This window comes from Pseudochaenichthys georgianus, chromosome 16 (assembly GCF_902827115.2).
Source record: "Pseudochaenichthys georgianus chromosome 16, fPseGeo1.2, whole genome shotgun sequence".
In the NCBI taxonomy this organism is placed as follows: domain Eukaryota; kingdom Metazoa; phylum Chordata; class Actinopteri; order Perciformes; family Channichthyidae; genus Pseudochaenichthys; species Pseudochaenichthys georgianus.
Genome location: NC_047518.2, coordinates 28,162,622 through 28,180,786, shown reverse-complemented (window position 1 = coordinate 28,180,786; position 18,165 = coordinate 28,162,622). Strand labels below are relative to the sequence as shown.

Genomic DNA, 18,165 nt, shown 5'->3' with positions numbered 1-18,165 from the left:
TACCGCCATTCTGTCAGATGCTTCCACGTTGAGCCATTCTTTGATTATTTCTTTAAGGATTACAGGTCAAATGAACCTTTCAAAGTCGAAGATACACTTTAGGGTAAAGTAAAAATCAGTCTTTGGAAGTGCTACATTGGGCAGAGCTTGTTGCAGGTGGTTTTAACTGAAAGTTAAAAACAACTACCCCCACTCTGCCCCCACCCGTTTCCTCAAACCCAACTTGACCACATGACTCTTCAGGGGAGAATAAAAAAACTGTTAATTTGTCCTGCATCCACCAACTAACACACACACACGTTTTTAGAAACTTAGGTATAGCATTTCCATCTGCACTTGTACTGAGGTTAAAGATGTGAGGGGCCCTCAGAAGACCACCAGGCCTCTGAGCCCAGACACTCAAAAACCACACGTCAGACCAAACTGTGAGAACTGAAGCTAAATGTGTGCAAGGTTTGTATACTCTTAACCAATATTTTACTGCATAAAAACAAAAAGAACCTTCAGAGTAGAACCTGCTAATATAAGCCACTCCTGTATTTGTATTTAAAATGGATGAAATAGTAATTTTACTTCTAATTGTCACATTTATTTCAAGGTATTCAGAGCTGGTTGGCTGTGAGGAAAAATAAATATATACAAGATACAGTAAAGAAAAACTAGGATGCTAATACAACAACAAAAAGGAAGTATTAATGGATACAAATATTAGCTCCTTTTTTAAATGTTGCTTAAAGGTGGGGTAGGTAATTTTGGAGAAACCAGCTCGAGTGCGCTAGAAGTTGAAAATACACAGCCGGAACAAATCTGCCACTTCCTTACAGAGCCCCTCCTCCAACACACACGAATGCGCACATGACCAATGAGGGCACGAGATAAGTTTGTGCACAGATGGAAGGTTGACAGGCAGGTAGGCCATCCAGTCATTTTAGACGGGCCGGTTAAAATGATTGGTCGCGCTTTTTACAATACGGCTTCCACTGATGACATTTTGTTATGGATTTGTTGTCAAAGCACTTCATTGCTATCGGGATGCTAAGAGCATTCCATGCAATATATCAAAAAGTGTATCTCGAGACGGTTTCTCAAACTTACCTACCCCACCTTTAAGTCCAGCTGAAATAATTGCGATGTTTCATGAACATCAACATAAGATGTCACTTATAATTTGGGTAAAACAAAGAGCATGGGGCTTTGTTCTCAGTGAGTATACATACAAGTAACGCCTGGTTATCAACATGTCAAGTAGCCTACAATGTAAACACTACTAGTGTACTAGTGTGATATATTGACATTTAATTCAGATGTTTCATAGCAGCATTTACAAATCAAAGGATGCAATGCCTTCAACCCACATTCAGTACAGTACATAACCCAAAATAGCTCTCTTTATAGTCTCAGGTCTCTCACTGCACTTTTTCAGCCTCGTGGGCTGCAGTAGCTGCCGGAGCAGCACAGGTCTCTGTGATGTGGACAGTGTTACTAATTATGGCGTATTGTGGCACGCTCAGTCATTTTTGATTGTAGAAACACATTCAGTGTCAGCATGATTGAGTAAAACCAGCCAATGAACAAGGTGATTTGGAGTTTGATCCCCTTGTTCACCATTGAAGTCATTATAATCTCATGGCTGCAAATCTACACCTCATACTCAAATATCAGAATTTATATATATAATATATATCCTTAATCCTTTTATGGCAAACAGACAAGAGCACATGACACTCTCTATTCTGCCTTTTTAACACAAAAAAACATGCCTGTCATTAAACCTTATAATATACGTTATATTATGTTAAGTTATATTGGCAGTTAAAACTGTTGCCCTGTTGTAAACAATTTCACTTGTTGACAAGCGAATAAACACATGGTTTTCCTCGTTCATATAGTACCAATAGGTAAGGCTTTATTGGAGGAAACAAAATCTTCATAATCACTATGTTTTGAGCAATAACATCACTTTCAAAGGCTTCATTGTTAGATAAAATCATAATCAGATATTGTAACTACGCAAGGAATAAAACTTGAAGTGGTTACCTGTTACAAATACCTTGGTATCTGGCTTGATGATTGTCTCTCTTTTAAACTTCATGTCAATAACCTGCTTAAAAAGCTGAGGGTTAGGCTAGGTTTCTTCTACAGGAACAAGTCCTGTTTCTCGCTTGAGGCCAGGAAAAGGCTAGTCACTGTGACCTTTTCACCTGTGCTGGACTATGGTGATTTGATGTATATGAATGCACCTGCCAATTGCCTGGTCAAGTTAGATGCTGCCTATCACAGTGCACTAAGAGAAGGCTTCAGTGTTAGATAAAATCATAATCAATACTGTAAAAGTTACAATAAATAGCCCCTAACACAATCAGTTAAATAAATAATGTTTAGATATGTACTCTGGAGGTCTAAAGGTATTTTTCATGAAGCTGCACAGTTTGTTTATAAATACATACTGACCAGTGGAGATGTATGAATATAAAGATATATAATAAAAGTTCAACAATGTCATATGTAGAGAAGCTATTTCTTAAATAACATGGCAAATAAGTACACATTCCCCAAAAAATACTCCAAACCAATGACACACGTACTCGCCCACTAACGCGCACTCGCCCACTAACACGCGTGCACACACACACACACACACACACACACACACACACACACACACGCTCGTTGTATCCACAGTGTTAGAATCTGTGGTAGGCCGGTGTGTTTGTGTCAGCCTCCCAGTAGATGGCTGGCAGTGATTGACAGGAACAGTGCTGCACGAGGAAACAGAACAGAAAACAGGACAGTGGCGTTAAAAAAGGAGGAAGAGCAGAGGTGTTACCAACCACAAACTTTAATACGACGTCCCGTTGTGATTATGAAAAATGTACATTACCTGATGTTTCTGTGTGAAGTTTGGAGCCGTCGGTGCTTGTCACTCTACATGTAATAAATGTTTTCCGGCCTTCCTTCTTTTCCAGACAGGATTCAAGCAACACTGTGCTTCCCAGTGGGATGGGCCTGGGGACAAGACAAGGGTTTGTCAGGAAGAAACTGACCATGAAGGATGAATAGCCATATAGTATGGAGATGTTAGTTTGTCTATCATCATACAAGCCGATTAAAAAGAAGTATTTCCAGGCTGTAATTTCTCACTGGTGAAGATTTAAACAAAGCTTCAATCAGTCATTCAGTTGGGCTATGGACGCCAAATAACTAAATCTTTTGACATCCAATCAACTGTTGCATGTCTATAAAATGATGTTCTTCTTGTACCTGCGGTAGTTGATGTTGAGGTTGGCAGTCATAACAGGTCCAGAGAGGAAGGTAGCATGAGTCCCTGTGACAGTATCAATCATAGTGGCTATTGCCCCCCCATGGACATGTCTGGAAACACACAAACATGTATATTAGACATCAAACACAAAGTTTAAAAAGGGCAGTTTTACAAAGTTTGAAGATATACAAATAGACTTTCTTCTTTTGTCATTTATTTTGAATTGTTTATGAAATTTAGCTTTTGCTGGTAATATAGAGGCAGACAGGAAATGTGGGCAAGGAGTAAAGGGTATGACCTGCAACCAGACCTGTGGCTGAAATCCAATACTAAGGTGCCCCGTACTAGCATAATTCAGACCAAAAAAATATCAAATATTCAAAACCATAAAGTGTGCAAATGTGTTTAACATGTTGATGTTAGTGTCGAGTAGAAAAAGCATGTACACATTTTTAAATCACATACATTTTTACACACATATTTGCAACATTAACATTTCCTCACCCTGGCGGCCCCTCCAGAAGGTGTCCAGCTTGGAGTATGCACACACACTTCTGCTCTTCTTTGTTGACAAACAAAACATACTCAAATGCTGCCCCCGGGTTTCTGATGTTCCGCGTAAACAGGCGAGCCTTTGACTGGATCATCTTACTAAGATATACTCCACCTGATGGAAAAACTTTTAGCAGCTAACATGGCATCTTAGGGAAATAAAACATAATATATTTTTTCAAAAACAAGCAGAGAGACAAACACTTTACCTGTAGCATATTTGAGGAGGCGATTGTAGCTTGGCAGTCTCCGCCACGGCCCTTTCTGTTTCTGTCCTCCCTCCGTCTCCACCTCACACTGGCTTTCATAATGCTCGTACATGCGCGTCATTTCTGAGCCCCATGAGGGGTTAGGCAGGCTGAAGTCCCGGGGCTGGGGGAATAGGAATGATGGCAGTGTCTGCAAAACAGGGAAATTATTTAAACCGTTGGTGGGAGTGTGTTAAGACTGTCCTGTAGAATTAACAGACCGACAACTCACCATTGTTCGTGTGTTAAAAATATGTCTGCATGTACAGTATGTAAATTGATGAATCACAGTTATAGTAAATCCTTTGTTGAATAACCCACATAGAGCATCGCAACTGTTCTGATGCGAGATAATTAACAGACTGACCACTTCTGAAGATTTGTGTGCCTACATTTCTTGTGATGTGCATGTTTAAAGAAAATGACTAAAAAGAGACCTCCTCTTTAAGACCTTGTTGTCCTGGGTATATCCGGCCTAATATTTGTGCCTCTGCAGACCCAAACAATGAAGTGTGAGTGTGTCATTTGGAGCAGCCCTGAGCAAAATTGAATTCTAACATTATATCTCATGATAGGGTTTTGCTTGCTGGCACAAGTGCTGTAGTAAATGTAATTGACATCTGAGACAGAACAGGGATGTTTTACTGTGTTGAGTTTGAATTGGTGTTGCAATGGACTGCATGATATCAAAATGTGTTTTTAATATTCTTGCCCCTCATGTCAATAAATTGGTTAGGCAAAATAATAGAAATACCTCTCAATATAATGCAGTCCAGTGCAACACCTTTGCAAACAACCGAAATAAAAAACCTAAAAAGGGGTAGAATTTGTGGTCTAGTGTTTTGTATCGGATAAGTGTGTTACAGGTTTACCCAATAAACACATTTTGCAATATAAACGGCATAGGCTATGCTGTTAAACAGAGTTGGGTAAATGTTACCCACTTCTTTCACTTAGTGATTCAAATATACAGTTATAATATCTTCCTCTAACGTCCCCAGTGTTTGTACACGAATGACCATCGAATCACAGCAGCTAACTGGGCTGAGAAGCATCTGGAATGAGTGAGAGGAGTTCCCGTGGCGCACAGAGGAAACCCCGAACAGTCATTTATTTTTCAAGCACTTTAGTAAATACAGTGAGATTATTATACATACCACTATGGTCCGTACAGTACCAACTGGAACTCTGGTAAATGGGATGAGTTGAGTCTGTTTAGAGAGTAAGCCTAGGCGTTGAAAGCCCTTACATATTCGACCGACGCTCCTTGCCATGTGTAGACTGTTTTAAAAGACGAGTATGTTGAAAAGGTTTCACAGAAAATGATTGAATGAGGTGCCTGTATTTTGAGGCAACGTTAGATAATAGACGCAGTGACGATAGGCAGTTGCTAACGTTAGCTAGTCGTGTTAGTAAACAGTGATAATCCCGTATAATATAAAACATACCGTAAGCATGTTTAATTGTAATTCATGTTTCTGTTGTATAGAGTCTTCGAAAAATAAAAATGCGCCCTCTGTGCTCGTATACCGGTGACTTTCATGTGTGATCACATTAGTGCCTGTGTGAACTTCCGACATGGGGAGTCAAATCCTCCAATCGACAGCGTCAGTAACATCATGTGGTTTACACCTTGCATTGTGATTGGCTGTTCCAAAAGGCGAAACCCTGTTCCATACACACTCACTCACACACACACACACACACACACACACACACACACACACACACACACACACACACACACACACACACACACACACACACACACACACACACACACACACACACACACACCCACCCGCACACACGCGCGCGCATACACACGCACACACACATACACACACACACACACACACACACACACACACACACACACACACACACACAGTGATTATTGTGTTGTACTATGTTCGGAATAAAGCTTTTTTTAGTTTTATTTTATAATGGTAATGTATTATCTTCTAAGCTCTCCAGCCAATATTGTATTATGTAATTGTACCGTGTATACTGGTGTTAATATTGGCAAACATTATGTATTTGTATTTTCATCATGTGTTGGGGACAGTGGCGAGCATCTGCTTCGTGTGACTTTTAAAAAAATATATTTGTTTAGTTATATTTTTCATTAGTTTTACCAAAAATAATTTGATTTAATTGTATTTAAAATAACATTTCCAAAGAAATAAATCCTTCGAATCTGCCTGTTCAGTTTCTGTTGACCAAAACTGAAGTTATTGTACTTGGCCCGAAGAATCTACGAAACAAATTATCTAAAGATATACTAACTATGGATGGCATTAATTTGGCCTCCAGTGAGACTGTAAGGAATCTTGGTGTTATATTTGATCAGGATTGATCCTTTAACGCGCACATAAAATCAATTTCAAGGACCGCCTACTTCCATCTACGTAACATTGCAAAAATCAGGCATATCTTGCCTCAAAACGATGCAGAGAAACTAGTCCATGCATTTGTTACTTCTAGGCTGGATTATTGTAACTCTTTATTATCAGGGAGTACCAAGAAGTCAGTCAAGTCGCTTCAGCTGATTCAAAATGCTGCAGCTCGTGTACTAACCAGAGTTAGGAAAAGGGACCACATTACTCCTGTTCTGGCTGCCTTACACTGGCTCCCTATAGAACACAGGATAGAATTTAAAATTCTTCTTCTCGCCTAAAAAGCCCTTAATGGGCAGGCGCCATCTTACCTTAAAGAACTCATTATACCCTACTGTCCTACTAGGGCATTGCGTTCCAAGAATGCAGGGTTGTTGGTTGTTCCTAGAATCTCTAAAAGTACAATGGGAGCCAGAGCCTTTTCTTATCAAGCTCCACATTTGTGGAATCAGCTTCCAGTTTGTGTTCGGGCGGCAGACACCCTATCCGTTTTTAAGAGTGCGCTTAAGACCTTCCTTTTTGATAAAGATTATAGTTAGGGCTGATTAGATTCAGCCCCTAGTTTTGCTGATATAGGCTTAGTTTGTCGGGGGACATCTTACTTCTTCCTTCTCTCTGTCTATACCCGTGTACTCTTATGTTTCGATTAACCCAGCTTCCCCAAATTTCTTTCTTTTTGGTGTCTATATACACCGGGATCCGGAGTCATGGATGATCCTGCGGTCCTGTGTCCTGGATCGCGAGCCCTGGATCTTGAGTCATGGCTGTGGTCATGGATCATAGGTCCTGGATGGATATCCTCATGGATTCATCTTCCTATTATACACACATGCATTTCCAAACATTTGGACCTATGTTGCAAATGTATTATCTTTTCAATTTACACACGGCATCTATTGCACGTCTGTCCGTCCTGGGAGAGGGATCCCTCCTCTGTTGCTCTCCCTGAGGTTTCTCCCATTTCCCCCTTTAAACTGTGGGGTTTTTCCTTCTTTGGAAGTTTTTCCTTGTACGATGTGAGGGTCTAAGGACAGAGGGTGTCATATTGTCATACTGATATTCTGTACAAACTGTGAAGTCCACTGAGACAAATGTAACATATTGGGCTCTATAAATAAACATTGATTGATTGAAACATTGATTGATTGATTGATTGATTGATTGATTGATTGATATCCAGGTTCTCATGACAACACAAAATAACTGTCTTTATTCTTATCAAAGCATTTATATATGTTTTAACGTGTTCATAGTTCACTTCACACAGTCAGCACAATAGCAGTCAATTATGACTCCATAGTTTATAGCAAGCCCACACTTCACAATACAATGCATTCAATTCTTTAAAATGACTGAAGAAACACTTTCATTCAACTCCATTTAGATTTTATATGACCGTGGAAGAGACATCCACATATTTTGTTTAACAGTGAACTTCAGCAGATAGGACTTGGAGTTGTTCAATTGATTAAGATTAAACAAAGATAAAACTGAGGTAATGGTTTTTTGAGCCAAGGCAGAACGTATAAAAGTTAGCGCTGAGCTTCAGTCTGCAATGTTCAAAACAACAGATAAAGCCAGAAATCTAGGTGTAGTCATGGACTCTGACCTGAGTTTCAACAGTCACATTAAAACAGTGACTAAATCAGCCTACTATCACCTAAAGAACATATCTAGAATTAAAAGACTAATGTCACAGCAGGATTTGGAAAAACTTGTCCATGCTTTTATCTTCAGTAGACTGGACTACTGTAATGGTGTCTTTACAGGTCTCACTAAAAAATATATTAGAAAGCTGCAGCTGATTCAGAACGCTGCTGCTCGAGTCCTCACTAACACTAAGAAAGTGGATCACATCACTCCTGTTCTGAAGTCTTTACACTGGCTTCCTGTGTGTCAAAGAATAGATTTCAAAATACTGCTGCTGGTTTATAAAGCACTGAATGGTTTAGGCCCAAAATACATTTCTGACCTCCTGCTAAATTATGAACCATCCAGATCTCTCAGGTCTTCAGGGACTGGTCAGCTTTCTGTCCCCAGAGTCAGAACTAAACATGGAGAAGCAGCATTCAGTTATTATGCTCCAAATATCTGGAGTTTGTTCCAGATATTTGGAGCATAATAACTGAACGCTGCAACTCTGACTACTTTTAAATCCAGGCTGAAGACTTTTCTTTTTGTCGCTGCTTTTAATTGAACTATTCATATCTTAGACTGCACTGTAACTTTAATCCTTGTATTTTTTCTTTTAATGTTTATTTTATTAGCTTTTATTTTTAATGACTGATTTTAAATGCCATTTTCTTAATGTCTTTCATTTTTTGTAAAGCACTTTGAATTGCCTTGTGTTGAAAAGTGCTATATAAATAAACTTGCCTTGCCTTGCCTAAGACAGATTCTCTCGGTTTAAAGTTAGCCAGAGGTGAAACAAATTACAAAAACTACACCTTTTAGGGATTAGACTCTAACCAGACTACACATATTGCATGAAGACCATCAGTATATTATCTTTGTTCTGCACTAGGGGGAGGTAGAGGAACATGCCATTCACATTGTGTTATTTATCATAGTAGTTCGGGTTCTGTTAAATATACGATATAAAACCTATGTATAAAACGTAATAATGTGTCATGATGAATATGTGCACATTTGATTTATTTCCAAGTTAAGGTGGTGGTTATGGCCCTGCATTATCCCTTTGAAGAAAATATGTCATGTAAAAAAGAAAAAAAAAGACATTTGGAAATATGAGATCATTGTGACTTTAATGATTCTAAAATGTGTATTTGCATGTCATGACATTCATCTTGATTGAGCCTTCAATCACCAGACAATTTTTGCACTCCAACATTGTCATTGATGGTATATATCTCCATATGTATTAAGTGTGGAGGATACTTCTGAAGCAATTGGAAACAGGACTCAGAGAGACACGAGGAGAGCTGGAGCTTTGATGGCAAACACTGACGGTTTATTTGGAGTTTCGGCCGGAGAATTCACAAGTCATGTCATGGGCCACGATATGACCACACAGTTGAGATGCCAAACCAATTCAGAAGAACTCTCCTGTAGTTCCAGGCAGGGGCGCCGTAAGGGGGTGAAACGTTAGGACGATTCTAAGGGCCCGTGACTGACAGGGGCCCAAACAATTTTAGAACATTAAGTAAAAAACGTTTAAGTAACCTTTCATCATTCATCAATAATTAACATTAAAGGTGGGGTAGGTAATTTTGGAAAATATCTGCCACTTCCTTACAGAGCCCCTTCTCCAACACGCGCAGATGACCAATGAGGGCACGAGATAAGTTTGTGCACAGATGGAAGGCTGACAGGCAGGTAGGCCATGCAGTTATTTTAGCCGGGCCGGCTAAAATGATTGGTCGTGATAGGACAGTACTACGGCTTCCACAGATGACATTTTTTTTATGGATTTTTTGTCAAAGCACTTAAGATATTCATTGCTATCGGGATGTTAAGAGCATTCCATGGAATATAACAAAAAGTGTACCTTGAGCCGGTTTCTCAAACGTACCTACCCCACGTTTAATAGAACGCGATATTGATAATGTACTCACTAAACTTACGATTCATTTAACTTATTTTCTTCCAAAAGTTAATTATCCAAAGCCTCTGTACACCCCCCTCTATTTACATGTAATGGCTTGGTCCTGCCTCCAACCGCCGTGCAGGCACAGCACGGGCACTTTCTAGCAGAGTGAGAGCATGTGAGGAGGGATGCTACTTATGTGCATGTCTCAACGACTAACAAAGTCAGGCTTTCAAAAAAGAAAAGAAAGGAGAGAAAGACAAGAGAGAGGGAATAAAGACATTTAATAAATGCAGGTACATTTTTAGTAGCTATTCATACTAAATCAGTTGTCCCTGCCAGGACCAACAGATCCATCTAGGCTCAGCAGCCCTGTCCCCCCATAAGGCTGAACCTGAACCAGCTTTTCTCCCAACTGAAGGAGGTGAGCAGCATTGTGTTGAATGACATGCCACTTAACATATCTGAAGGGAGACTGGAATACAAAATATATATATATATATATATATCAAAACAAAAAGCTAACATCTAATTTCAAACACAGTATTTTTCCACATATTTAAGTTATATTTATTTGGATTTATGCATTCATATTGAGAATGTTCCATTCAAAATTTTTATTATTAAAACGGCATTTACACCATAAAAGATGACTATTGAGATCTATTGTCAGGAATGTTAGTCTTATATCAAATAGTGAATTCTACTGCAGCAGAATCTTGTACGTCTGCACAGTGTTATATTTTCACAGCTCAGTGTCAGTAAATATTGTGCAGTTAGTATTGGACTACAAGATAGATGCAAGCCTGTACAGGTAGAGTTATTTAAAGCATAAATGAGTGGGTTGGGTTCTGGAGGTGTGGTTACAGCAATTGTGCTTGGTTGGCGTGGCCTGTGCCTGGTGGTGGGGCCCAATGTGATATCTTTTCATGGGGCCCAAAATCCCTGGCGGCAGCGGCCCTGGATCCAGGTTTTAACTAGTTCGGAGTGTAATAATCAACATTCTTCAATGGATAGACTAAACAGCTGAGGACACTGAATCACATTTGTTGTCTCTTATGGCTCGGGGTCATCTACACCCCAAGAAGGATGTGTTACAGGTGTCCCACAACAATAACTATCTCTGACCGAGAGTTGTCCGGTCATAAACTGGTAACATCAACAATATGCTAGGGCAGCCCCTCCTTAAGGGAGATAGCACCTGCCCAAGGTTGGGGCATCTGCGTCAGAGGGCGAAGCAGGACATGCAAGGTAAATTATTCCCTGACATTAAGGCCTTTTGTTCAACTTGGTGCAGAACATTTAGATAACAAATTCTTCACAGGCACGAGGGCCTCAGAGACCAATCAAAATGTGTTATTGTATGGCTCCGGACAGTCACTCATGAGTCATCAGGGGGCAGGGCCACACAAACATAGGCTGTATACCACCCTGGTAAAGGTACAACACAATGTAGCTTTACTGGTTCAATCATGTGAGGCTTGACATCTATTTGATACTGAAAATCCTTTATGTGTAACAAATATAATCATAAGCATCAAAGGGGTTAACAGAGACAATAGACATGACTAGATCTAATTAAAACAATCATATTACAAAAATGCTACAAAACCATGTAACCAATTGTACCACTTTTGTCCAATGAATGAATGTACAGAGTTTGTTGTTGTTTTGTTTTCCTAAAGCTACAGTTTTTATTTTCCCATAAGAAACTGAACAGAGCTGTAAAGATATTACAGAGTCTAATCTTCTTTGCGTGGCCAGCTTCCTTTTTTAAAGAAGTCAAAGTTCAGTGTTTCTAAGTTAACTTAATGGTACAGCTAGAGGCATTCCACACAGCGACCTGCAAATTCAAGAAGACATTTTGTTTAGTTTAGTCAATAGACTCATGATGAGATAAGGTTGTAGTTCTACTCCGTAATGAGTTATTCTGTTGTAACTTTCTGATGACACACACACATACACTTTTTCTGAAGATGCAAGTACAAAGTCTGATCTTACCTCGCCTTGTCTTTGGTTGTATCTGCAAAGACACAAATAGCTATGTCTCTCTCCAAAATCTGTTGTTTCAACACCTGCATTTCGACTGCTGCCTTCAGTTTAGCCTCTTCATGACCCACTGAGGAGAAGACAGAGTAGAGGGATACACATTTTATAAATGTCCTTATTTAATACACAATAAATAAGTGAAATGGGAGAGGCAACTGTGCTAGGATTTTTTCTAGCTCAGATGAGAGAATGAAACAAATGATATCATAATGATAGTGTGCCTGCAGGCATTGCTGGCACATCTGGTTCCACTGGTTTATCATAGTGCGGTTTCATGCTGATATACCAGCTCTAATCCAGTCTGTGGCTGTAGTCCAATAGTCGAAAAACAAACTTCCTTACTACTCTTCTTTGAACTCATTGGAAAACGCAACAATGTCAAAAAAAGAAATAAAAGATCATACATAAAGGCTTAAAAAAAAATCAGGGCAGGAAAATCCCACTGCACTCTGACTAAAAGCAATGTAATAAGGAATATGGTAAAGTGACTAAACTAAACGCCTTGTAATTCAAGCAAAATTCCTGTCCAAAACCGAATGACACCCCCTTAGAAGGATGTTTTCAATTATGCATTGTGTCAAATCTCCTTCCCTTTGGTAAAGGATGATCCAGTGTACCCTATATTAAAGAAAATAAGAAAGGAAGTACTTTTCTTTCGCCTTTTAGAAATTCGACCAGCTCTTATCACGGCTTCCTCTGAATAGGCTATACTTGTTGGTAATTTCACTCAGTTAGGAACCTTCAAAGAGGGTATTCAACTCCAGCATTAGTATTTCTCCACTCCACCTTTAAAAGGGTGTAGGTCCTCATTATGGATAGTCTTGTTCTCTTACTGTATATTGATCAGTTTGGGATTGACCAATATTAATGCACAGAATCACACTTTTAACATATCAGCTGCCTTACCTTTAAGGCTTTCAATAGCAGCTTCCGTTTCTGTCTTCTTGTTCTCGGCTCCTACCTAATAAAGGCAACGTGGTAGTATTTGTCAGCAGTTGAATACAAATATGAGAAACAAAATAAGGTTAAATAGAAAAGGGCTGTCCTTCACCAAATAAATGCTTTAAAAAAAAAAAATGTACCTACATAGAATAATGCAAAAGCACCACTTTAAATATTGTGTCTGCCAGAGAACTGCTCATAGATGGTTTGAAAAAACATAAAATTGACTAAAGAAATGTTAGTTGTGTAGAGGGTCTCTTACACAAGAATCATAAATGAAAAACTTGGATGTGACCAAATAATGAGGATCCTGTCATGCCAACTTCCCAATGTCAATATTACACTTGTGTGCATCCTGGAGAGTGGTAGGCTACTTCCCTGTTAAAGTTGGTATGATTTAAAATTTAAAAAGACAGTAAACCTACAAATGCGTGTTTGTGTGTGCCTTACCTTCTCACTGGTACAGCTCTGAACACGTTGGGTGAAGTCCCGTGATAATTGTTCAATGGATTGCTTCTTCTTCTTGATATCTAGTATATTGGTGTTCATTTGCTTCACCGTATTCTTCAGCTGCACGAGCTCGGTTTTCAGCACGACGATGGCATGCTCTTCCCTCACCGTCTCCGCCTCGCTGTCCACAATGCGGGCTCTGAAATTAATCAGTTTCATCTCCTGGTGTCCGGCATGGAAAAGCACGAACGACATGACACCCACAGCCAGCAAGAGCAAAACGTACGCGATCTTCATCTTGACGGCGAAATAAGTAAATTAGCTGCTGGTCCCTTTGTTGGTCATTCCAGGTAATTCTTCCACCGTGCAGCAGTGTTTCTACCTGCTCTCTCCCTCAGTACGACCTGTCTGTTTACTGTACCTGTTCTACCTGCTCAACAGGCTGGGCGTGACAGTCCTATTATTTCCTCCTGTGACTCGCCCTCTCCTGCGGCGGCCAAACAAACACTTTGGATGGTTAGGCATTATATTATATTATACTGCCGGATTGCAACAATACTGATTTTAAAATGTGCAACATGGATCATAGGCCTTTGTAAAACAAGCTATTTTCCAAAATGTCAGAATAAATGTTCTTGTTACTCGTTGGTTAAAATGTAACTGTATGAACACAACCTCCTCCTTAAATAAATATTTGTGATAGTTTTGATTATCACTGTTCTGTTGAATCAAGTATGTATTCAATAATGCTTTAGAAATAACAGAGGCTTTTGATATTTTGTGTGCCTTCTGTAACTCCAATCTAAACATTTTACTTTTGTTGTTTGATACAAAGAAAAATACAGAGCAAATGTATTGTGGCCTTTGGATTTTTTTTTTAATAAGATAACATGTTTACCATGAATCCTAATTTTGAGTAGAACACAGGGAGTGTCAGTCATTTGAAAGGATAGACACATATTTCCAAATAGCTGAGTCTATTTTTTTGTTTTACACAACAATTAGTGTAACTTTCTTAAAATGGTGGTAAAAATACATTTCCCCCTACAATGGTTTAAGAAATAACATTTTGCTGTAATAATTTATTCTAGGGGTGCCTTGGTAGCCCATACAGGCCTATAGCCCAGGTTATATGTGGGTTAAGGGTTAAGAAGATGTGTAAATATCAGTCTATTCATCACTGTCTCTAAATATAATGTAGCATTAGAATCAGGCTTTATATTGAAAAAGATAGGCAATTCTCTTGTGAAACAAAGTACGTTGTTGTTGTTGTATTCAACGAGATAATAACACTATGCAAATAATTAGTCCTGTGAGCTCCACTTTGCCCTCTCTGCCAACAGAGACACAGTGATAGTAAAAACAGGGTAGCCTATATGTCCATCTATTTGCATTTTGTTTTTGTTGCAAGGGGAATATTGCAGGATATGGTGCGCAGGACAGGACCGGTGACACCTGTCTCCTCTCAGATCCAGGAAGAAGGCGTGTTTTCTAGTGACAGCTGAGATTCAGCGGAGCTCTCACACAGCACACGTTTATGTCCAATCAAAGAGTGCAGGTGAGTCAGCCTCCTCCACTCACTGACTTTAATTCTGCCCACAAAGAGAGCTATCACCTGGGCGACACGGACAGCAGACACCCATCCCCACCGACAAACAGCTCTCTCCAAGAAGTCTCTCAGCTGCTGTGTAACATGAGGGTGATAATCCTGCTACCTGTGACAATAGCCTTGTCTGTCGCCTTGTTCGGCTTCACGAAAATACGGAAAAGGGACCACGACAGAGAGGAAAAACATAGCCAGTTTAAGGATGTCAAGCTGAGGGTGACCAACGAAATGCTGCAAGAGTATCAGAGCGAAGTGACCGAGACGAAAGACTACATGGAGAAGACCACAGCCGACCTGAAGGCGCTCACGGAAGAAATTGAAACGCTCCAGTCCAACGCAGATAAGGCGAAGAATGAAGCGAACACCTGCAATGAAGAAAAGGTGGGGAGAAACTGAAAGTTGCAAGCACAGAGAGGAAAGCATACCAAGTTATATTGGATTTAGTGTACAGAAGATTGTGTCATACTAAAAGGGAATGACATGTTTAACTGTTGAAAGAGGAAGTTAAACTTCAGGGGTTAACTATACAAAACAAAATGCTAGCATTTCTTTACAAGCTGTATACAATTCAACACCTGGCTCCTTATGGCCATTTGAATAGACTTTGTAATGTAACTCTAATCTTTTTTCTGATTTGATTCGTATCAAGACAAATACCTACAGGGCAAAAAACACACACAACCTGTTGGACCTGCTTAAAGGAAAATCACACTTGCCTTGTTCTTTCAGAGCTTGCTGGTAATCGGCCTAGAGACAAGAGTACACTCCTGCAATGGTTTACTTTTTCATACATTAGTGATACCCATTTATTGTTTGCTTTCGTAGGCATGCATGGAAATGTGTATCACATAAAATAAACACTCAAACTGCTTTGTGCAGATCGAGTTACTTTTATGACAGGAGTTCTCAGAAATGTAATGTGGATGTCAGAAAAAAGTAGCTGTATTAAAGTTAGGCCTAATTGTGTACAAGTTGCAGTCTGTGTGGAGAAGATTTATCCACAAAAAAAACTCACTTGTTTTGTGTCATGGACATTTGCTTTTCCACTTTAGAAAATGGTGGCAGATCAGCTGGTGTCAGTCGAGACGCTATTACAAAATCTCCCAGGTATGTGCCAATGTATTGGACTAAATGCTGAAAAGTATAAATGTATAAAATATCAGAACACATGGTCTGCAAAAGAGAATGTTGCTTTATCTATACAGAATATTGTGTTCAGATTGCTATTACATGCATTTCTCTTTATAGTAAAAATGGATCTTCAAGTAATGGTCATGACCCTGGCTTTATTTATGAACCACAACAAATTCCTCATGTCATATCATACCTACAGCTGAGCTCAATACGATGCAGACCGAATGGACAGCCGAGGTGGAAACACTCAAACAGCAATTAGCAGCGAGGAGCGCAGTGTGTGACTTTTTGAAAGCAGGATCAGAAGATGCAAGGTAGAGTTACTACTTACCATATGATAAAGTATATTGGTAAAAATAACACATACCATTTTCTGCACTGGAACATTAATGGTGATAGCTACTGTATTTATATACTGCATTTTATCTTGAAGTAAACTGTGTGGCGAGGAACCAAAGGCAGAGGTCCCTAAACCAGAGGGACCAAAAGCAGAGGTCCCTAAACCAGAGGGACCAAAAGCAGAGGCCCCTAAACCAGAGGAACCAAAAGCAGAGGCCCCTAAACCAGAGGAACCAAAAGCAGAGGCCCCTAAACCAGAGGAACCAAAGGCGGTGGCCCCTAAACCAGAGGAACCAAAAGCAGAGGCCCCTAAACCAGAGGAACCAAAGGCGGTGGCCCCTAAACAATAAGAGGCTAAACCTGTTTTTCCACTCACTCAGAACACATTATCTCTATAAGAAAACCAAATCTGTTCTTGATACGTGTCAACGAGATTCCAGCACAGAACGGTGAACTCATGGTTTTGTTATGAACACATCACCACTGTGCATAGTTCAGCCCTTGTGTTTCAGGATATTTATTAACACTACACAAACACACAACAGTCAGGGTGTGGGTAATGCTTCACTAAACTGTATCCTGGTTGCACAGGTTTAATGTTTAATGTTGGCAAACTGTGTGGCTGAGACATACGAGACACAGTAAGTAGAAATAATAAGTTGATCACATCCCATGGTGCGGCCAAGTGTCCTTTTTTTATTGAAAACATGCAGGTTTACTTAATTATCAGCCACAAAGCAGCCATTCCTCCTTTTCAAAACCCAATTGATTTGTTTTAATATATATTTATATGCGTTTAAAACAATATGAAATTATACATCTATATTTATATATGCGATTGGACTGCATGTAAATAGGGGTTGATGGGAAATGCAAATGAACCAGGAAAAAGGTCTGTTTTTATTTGCACTGTTTCAACACTGTACCTTGTTACGTTTCTTTTGCTTCTGTAAATGATTATTATTATTGAATAATCGTGTGTGTGTGTGTGTGTGTGTGTGTGTGTGTGTGTGTGTGTGTGTGTGTGTGTGTGTGTGTGTGTGTGTGTGTGTGTGTGTGTGTGTGTGTGTGTGTGTGTGTGTGTGTGTGTGACAGACAGACAGACAGACAGACAGACAGACAGACAGACAGACAGACAGACAGACAGACAGACAGACAGACAACAGACAGACAGACAGACAGACAGACAGACAGACAGACAGACAGACAGACAGACAGACAGACAGACAGACAGACAGACAGACAGACAGACAGACAGACAGACAGACAGACAGACAGACAGACAGACAACACACAGCCTCGGTCCTTCTCTCTCTATAAGCTTCACTCTGTTAGCCTGATGAGGCTCTGGATGTGCACTCTGTGGTCTCGCTTCAAGCTTCATCATGTATTTCTGTTAGAGATTTTAATAAAATGTTCTGCCTAAACTGTTGTTTACAGAATAATCTTGATAAGAGGAAAAGTACTTTAAGACGTTATTTTAATATGTTTATTTGTGCTTTTTGGATTCATATTGTACTAACAGAAATCAGCTTTGTAAAAAGTTCCCGGTGGATATTTGAGCATATTTTCATTATTCTGGAACATTTGAACAAAAAGTAACTATAGGGTTAATAAATTCATCTTAGTTTATATTG

At 39.6% G+C, this 18,165-nt stretch overlaps 3 protein-coding genes across 5 annotated transcripts; 1 reads left to right on the top strand and 2 right to left on the bottom strand.

Moving 5' to 3' along the window:
• Positions 1-1,880: 1,880 nt before the first annotated feature.
• Positions 1,881-5,627, bottom strand: them4 (thioesterase superfamily member 4). Of its 3 annotated transcripts, XM_034102784.2 has the most exons (7): positions 5,511-5,627; positions 5,220-5,343; positions 4,024-4,213; positions 3,767-3,941; positions 3,262-3,372; positions 2,882-3,006; positions 1,881-2,759 (listed from the first exon to the last, which is right to left on the bottom strand). In XM_034102784.2, the coding sequence occupies exons 2-7, from the start codon at positions 5,334-5,336 to the stop codon at positions 2,716-2,718; spliced, it is 762 nt and encodes a 253-aa protein (XP_033958675.1). In that variant the 5' UTR covers positions 5,337-5,343; positions 5,511-5,627; the 3' UTR covers positions 1,881-2,715. The 3 variants fall into 3 exon arrangements, with proteins under 3 accessions (XP_033958675.1, XP_033958674.1, XP_033958676.1); XM_034102783.2 differs by having other exon boundaries at positions 5,220-5,627; XM_034102785.2 differs by having other exon boundaries at positions 3,767-3,929; positions 5,220-5,627.
• Positions 5,628-10,275: 4,648 nt separating this feature from the next.
• On the bottom strand, positions 10,276-13,902 carry LOC117461166 (uncharacterized). Its single transcript, XM_034102937.2, has 4 exons — positions 13,450-13,902; positions 12,964-13,018; positions 12,010-12,127; positions 10,276-11,851 (listed from the first exon to the last, which is right to left on the bottom strand). Exons 1-4 carry the CDS (start codon positions 13,744-13,746, stop codon positions 11,812-11,814), a joined length of 510 nt encoding a protein of 169 aa, XP_033958828.1. The 5' UTR covers positions 13,747-13,902; the 3' UTR covers positions 10,276-11,811.
• A 1,043-nt stretch (positions 13,903-14,945) lies between these two features.
• LOC117461150 (translation initiation factor IF-2) lies at positions 14,946-17,387 on the top strand. The gene is made up of 4 exons (XM_034102896.2): positions 14,946-15,436; positions 16,108-16,162; positions 16,389-16,503; positions 16,623-17,387. Exons 1-4 carry the CDS (start codon positions 14,987-14,989, stop codon positions 16,876-16,878), a joined length of 876 nt encoding a protein of 291 aa, XP_033958787.1. The 5' UTR covers positions 14,946-14,986; the 3' UTR covers positions 16,879-17,387.
• The last annotated feature ends 778 nt before the right edge of the window (positions 17,388-18,165 follow it).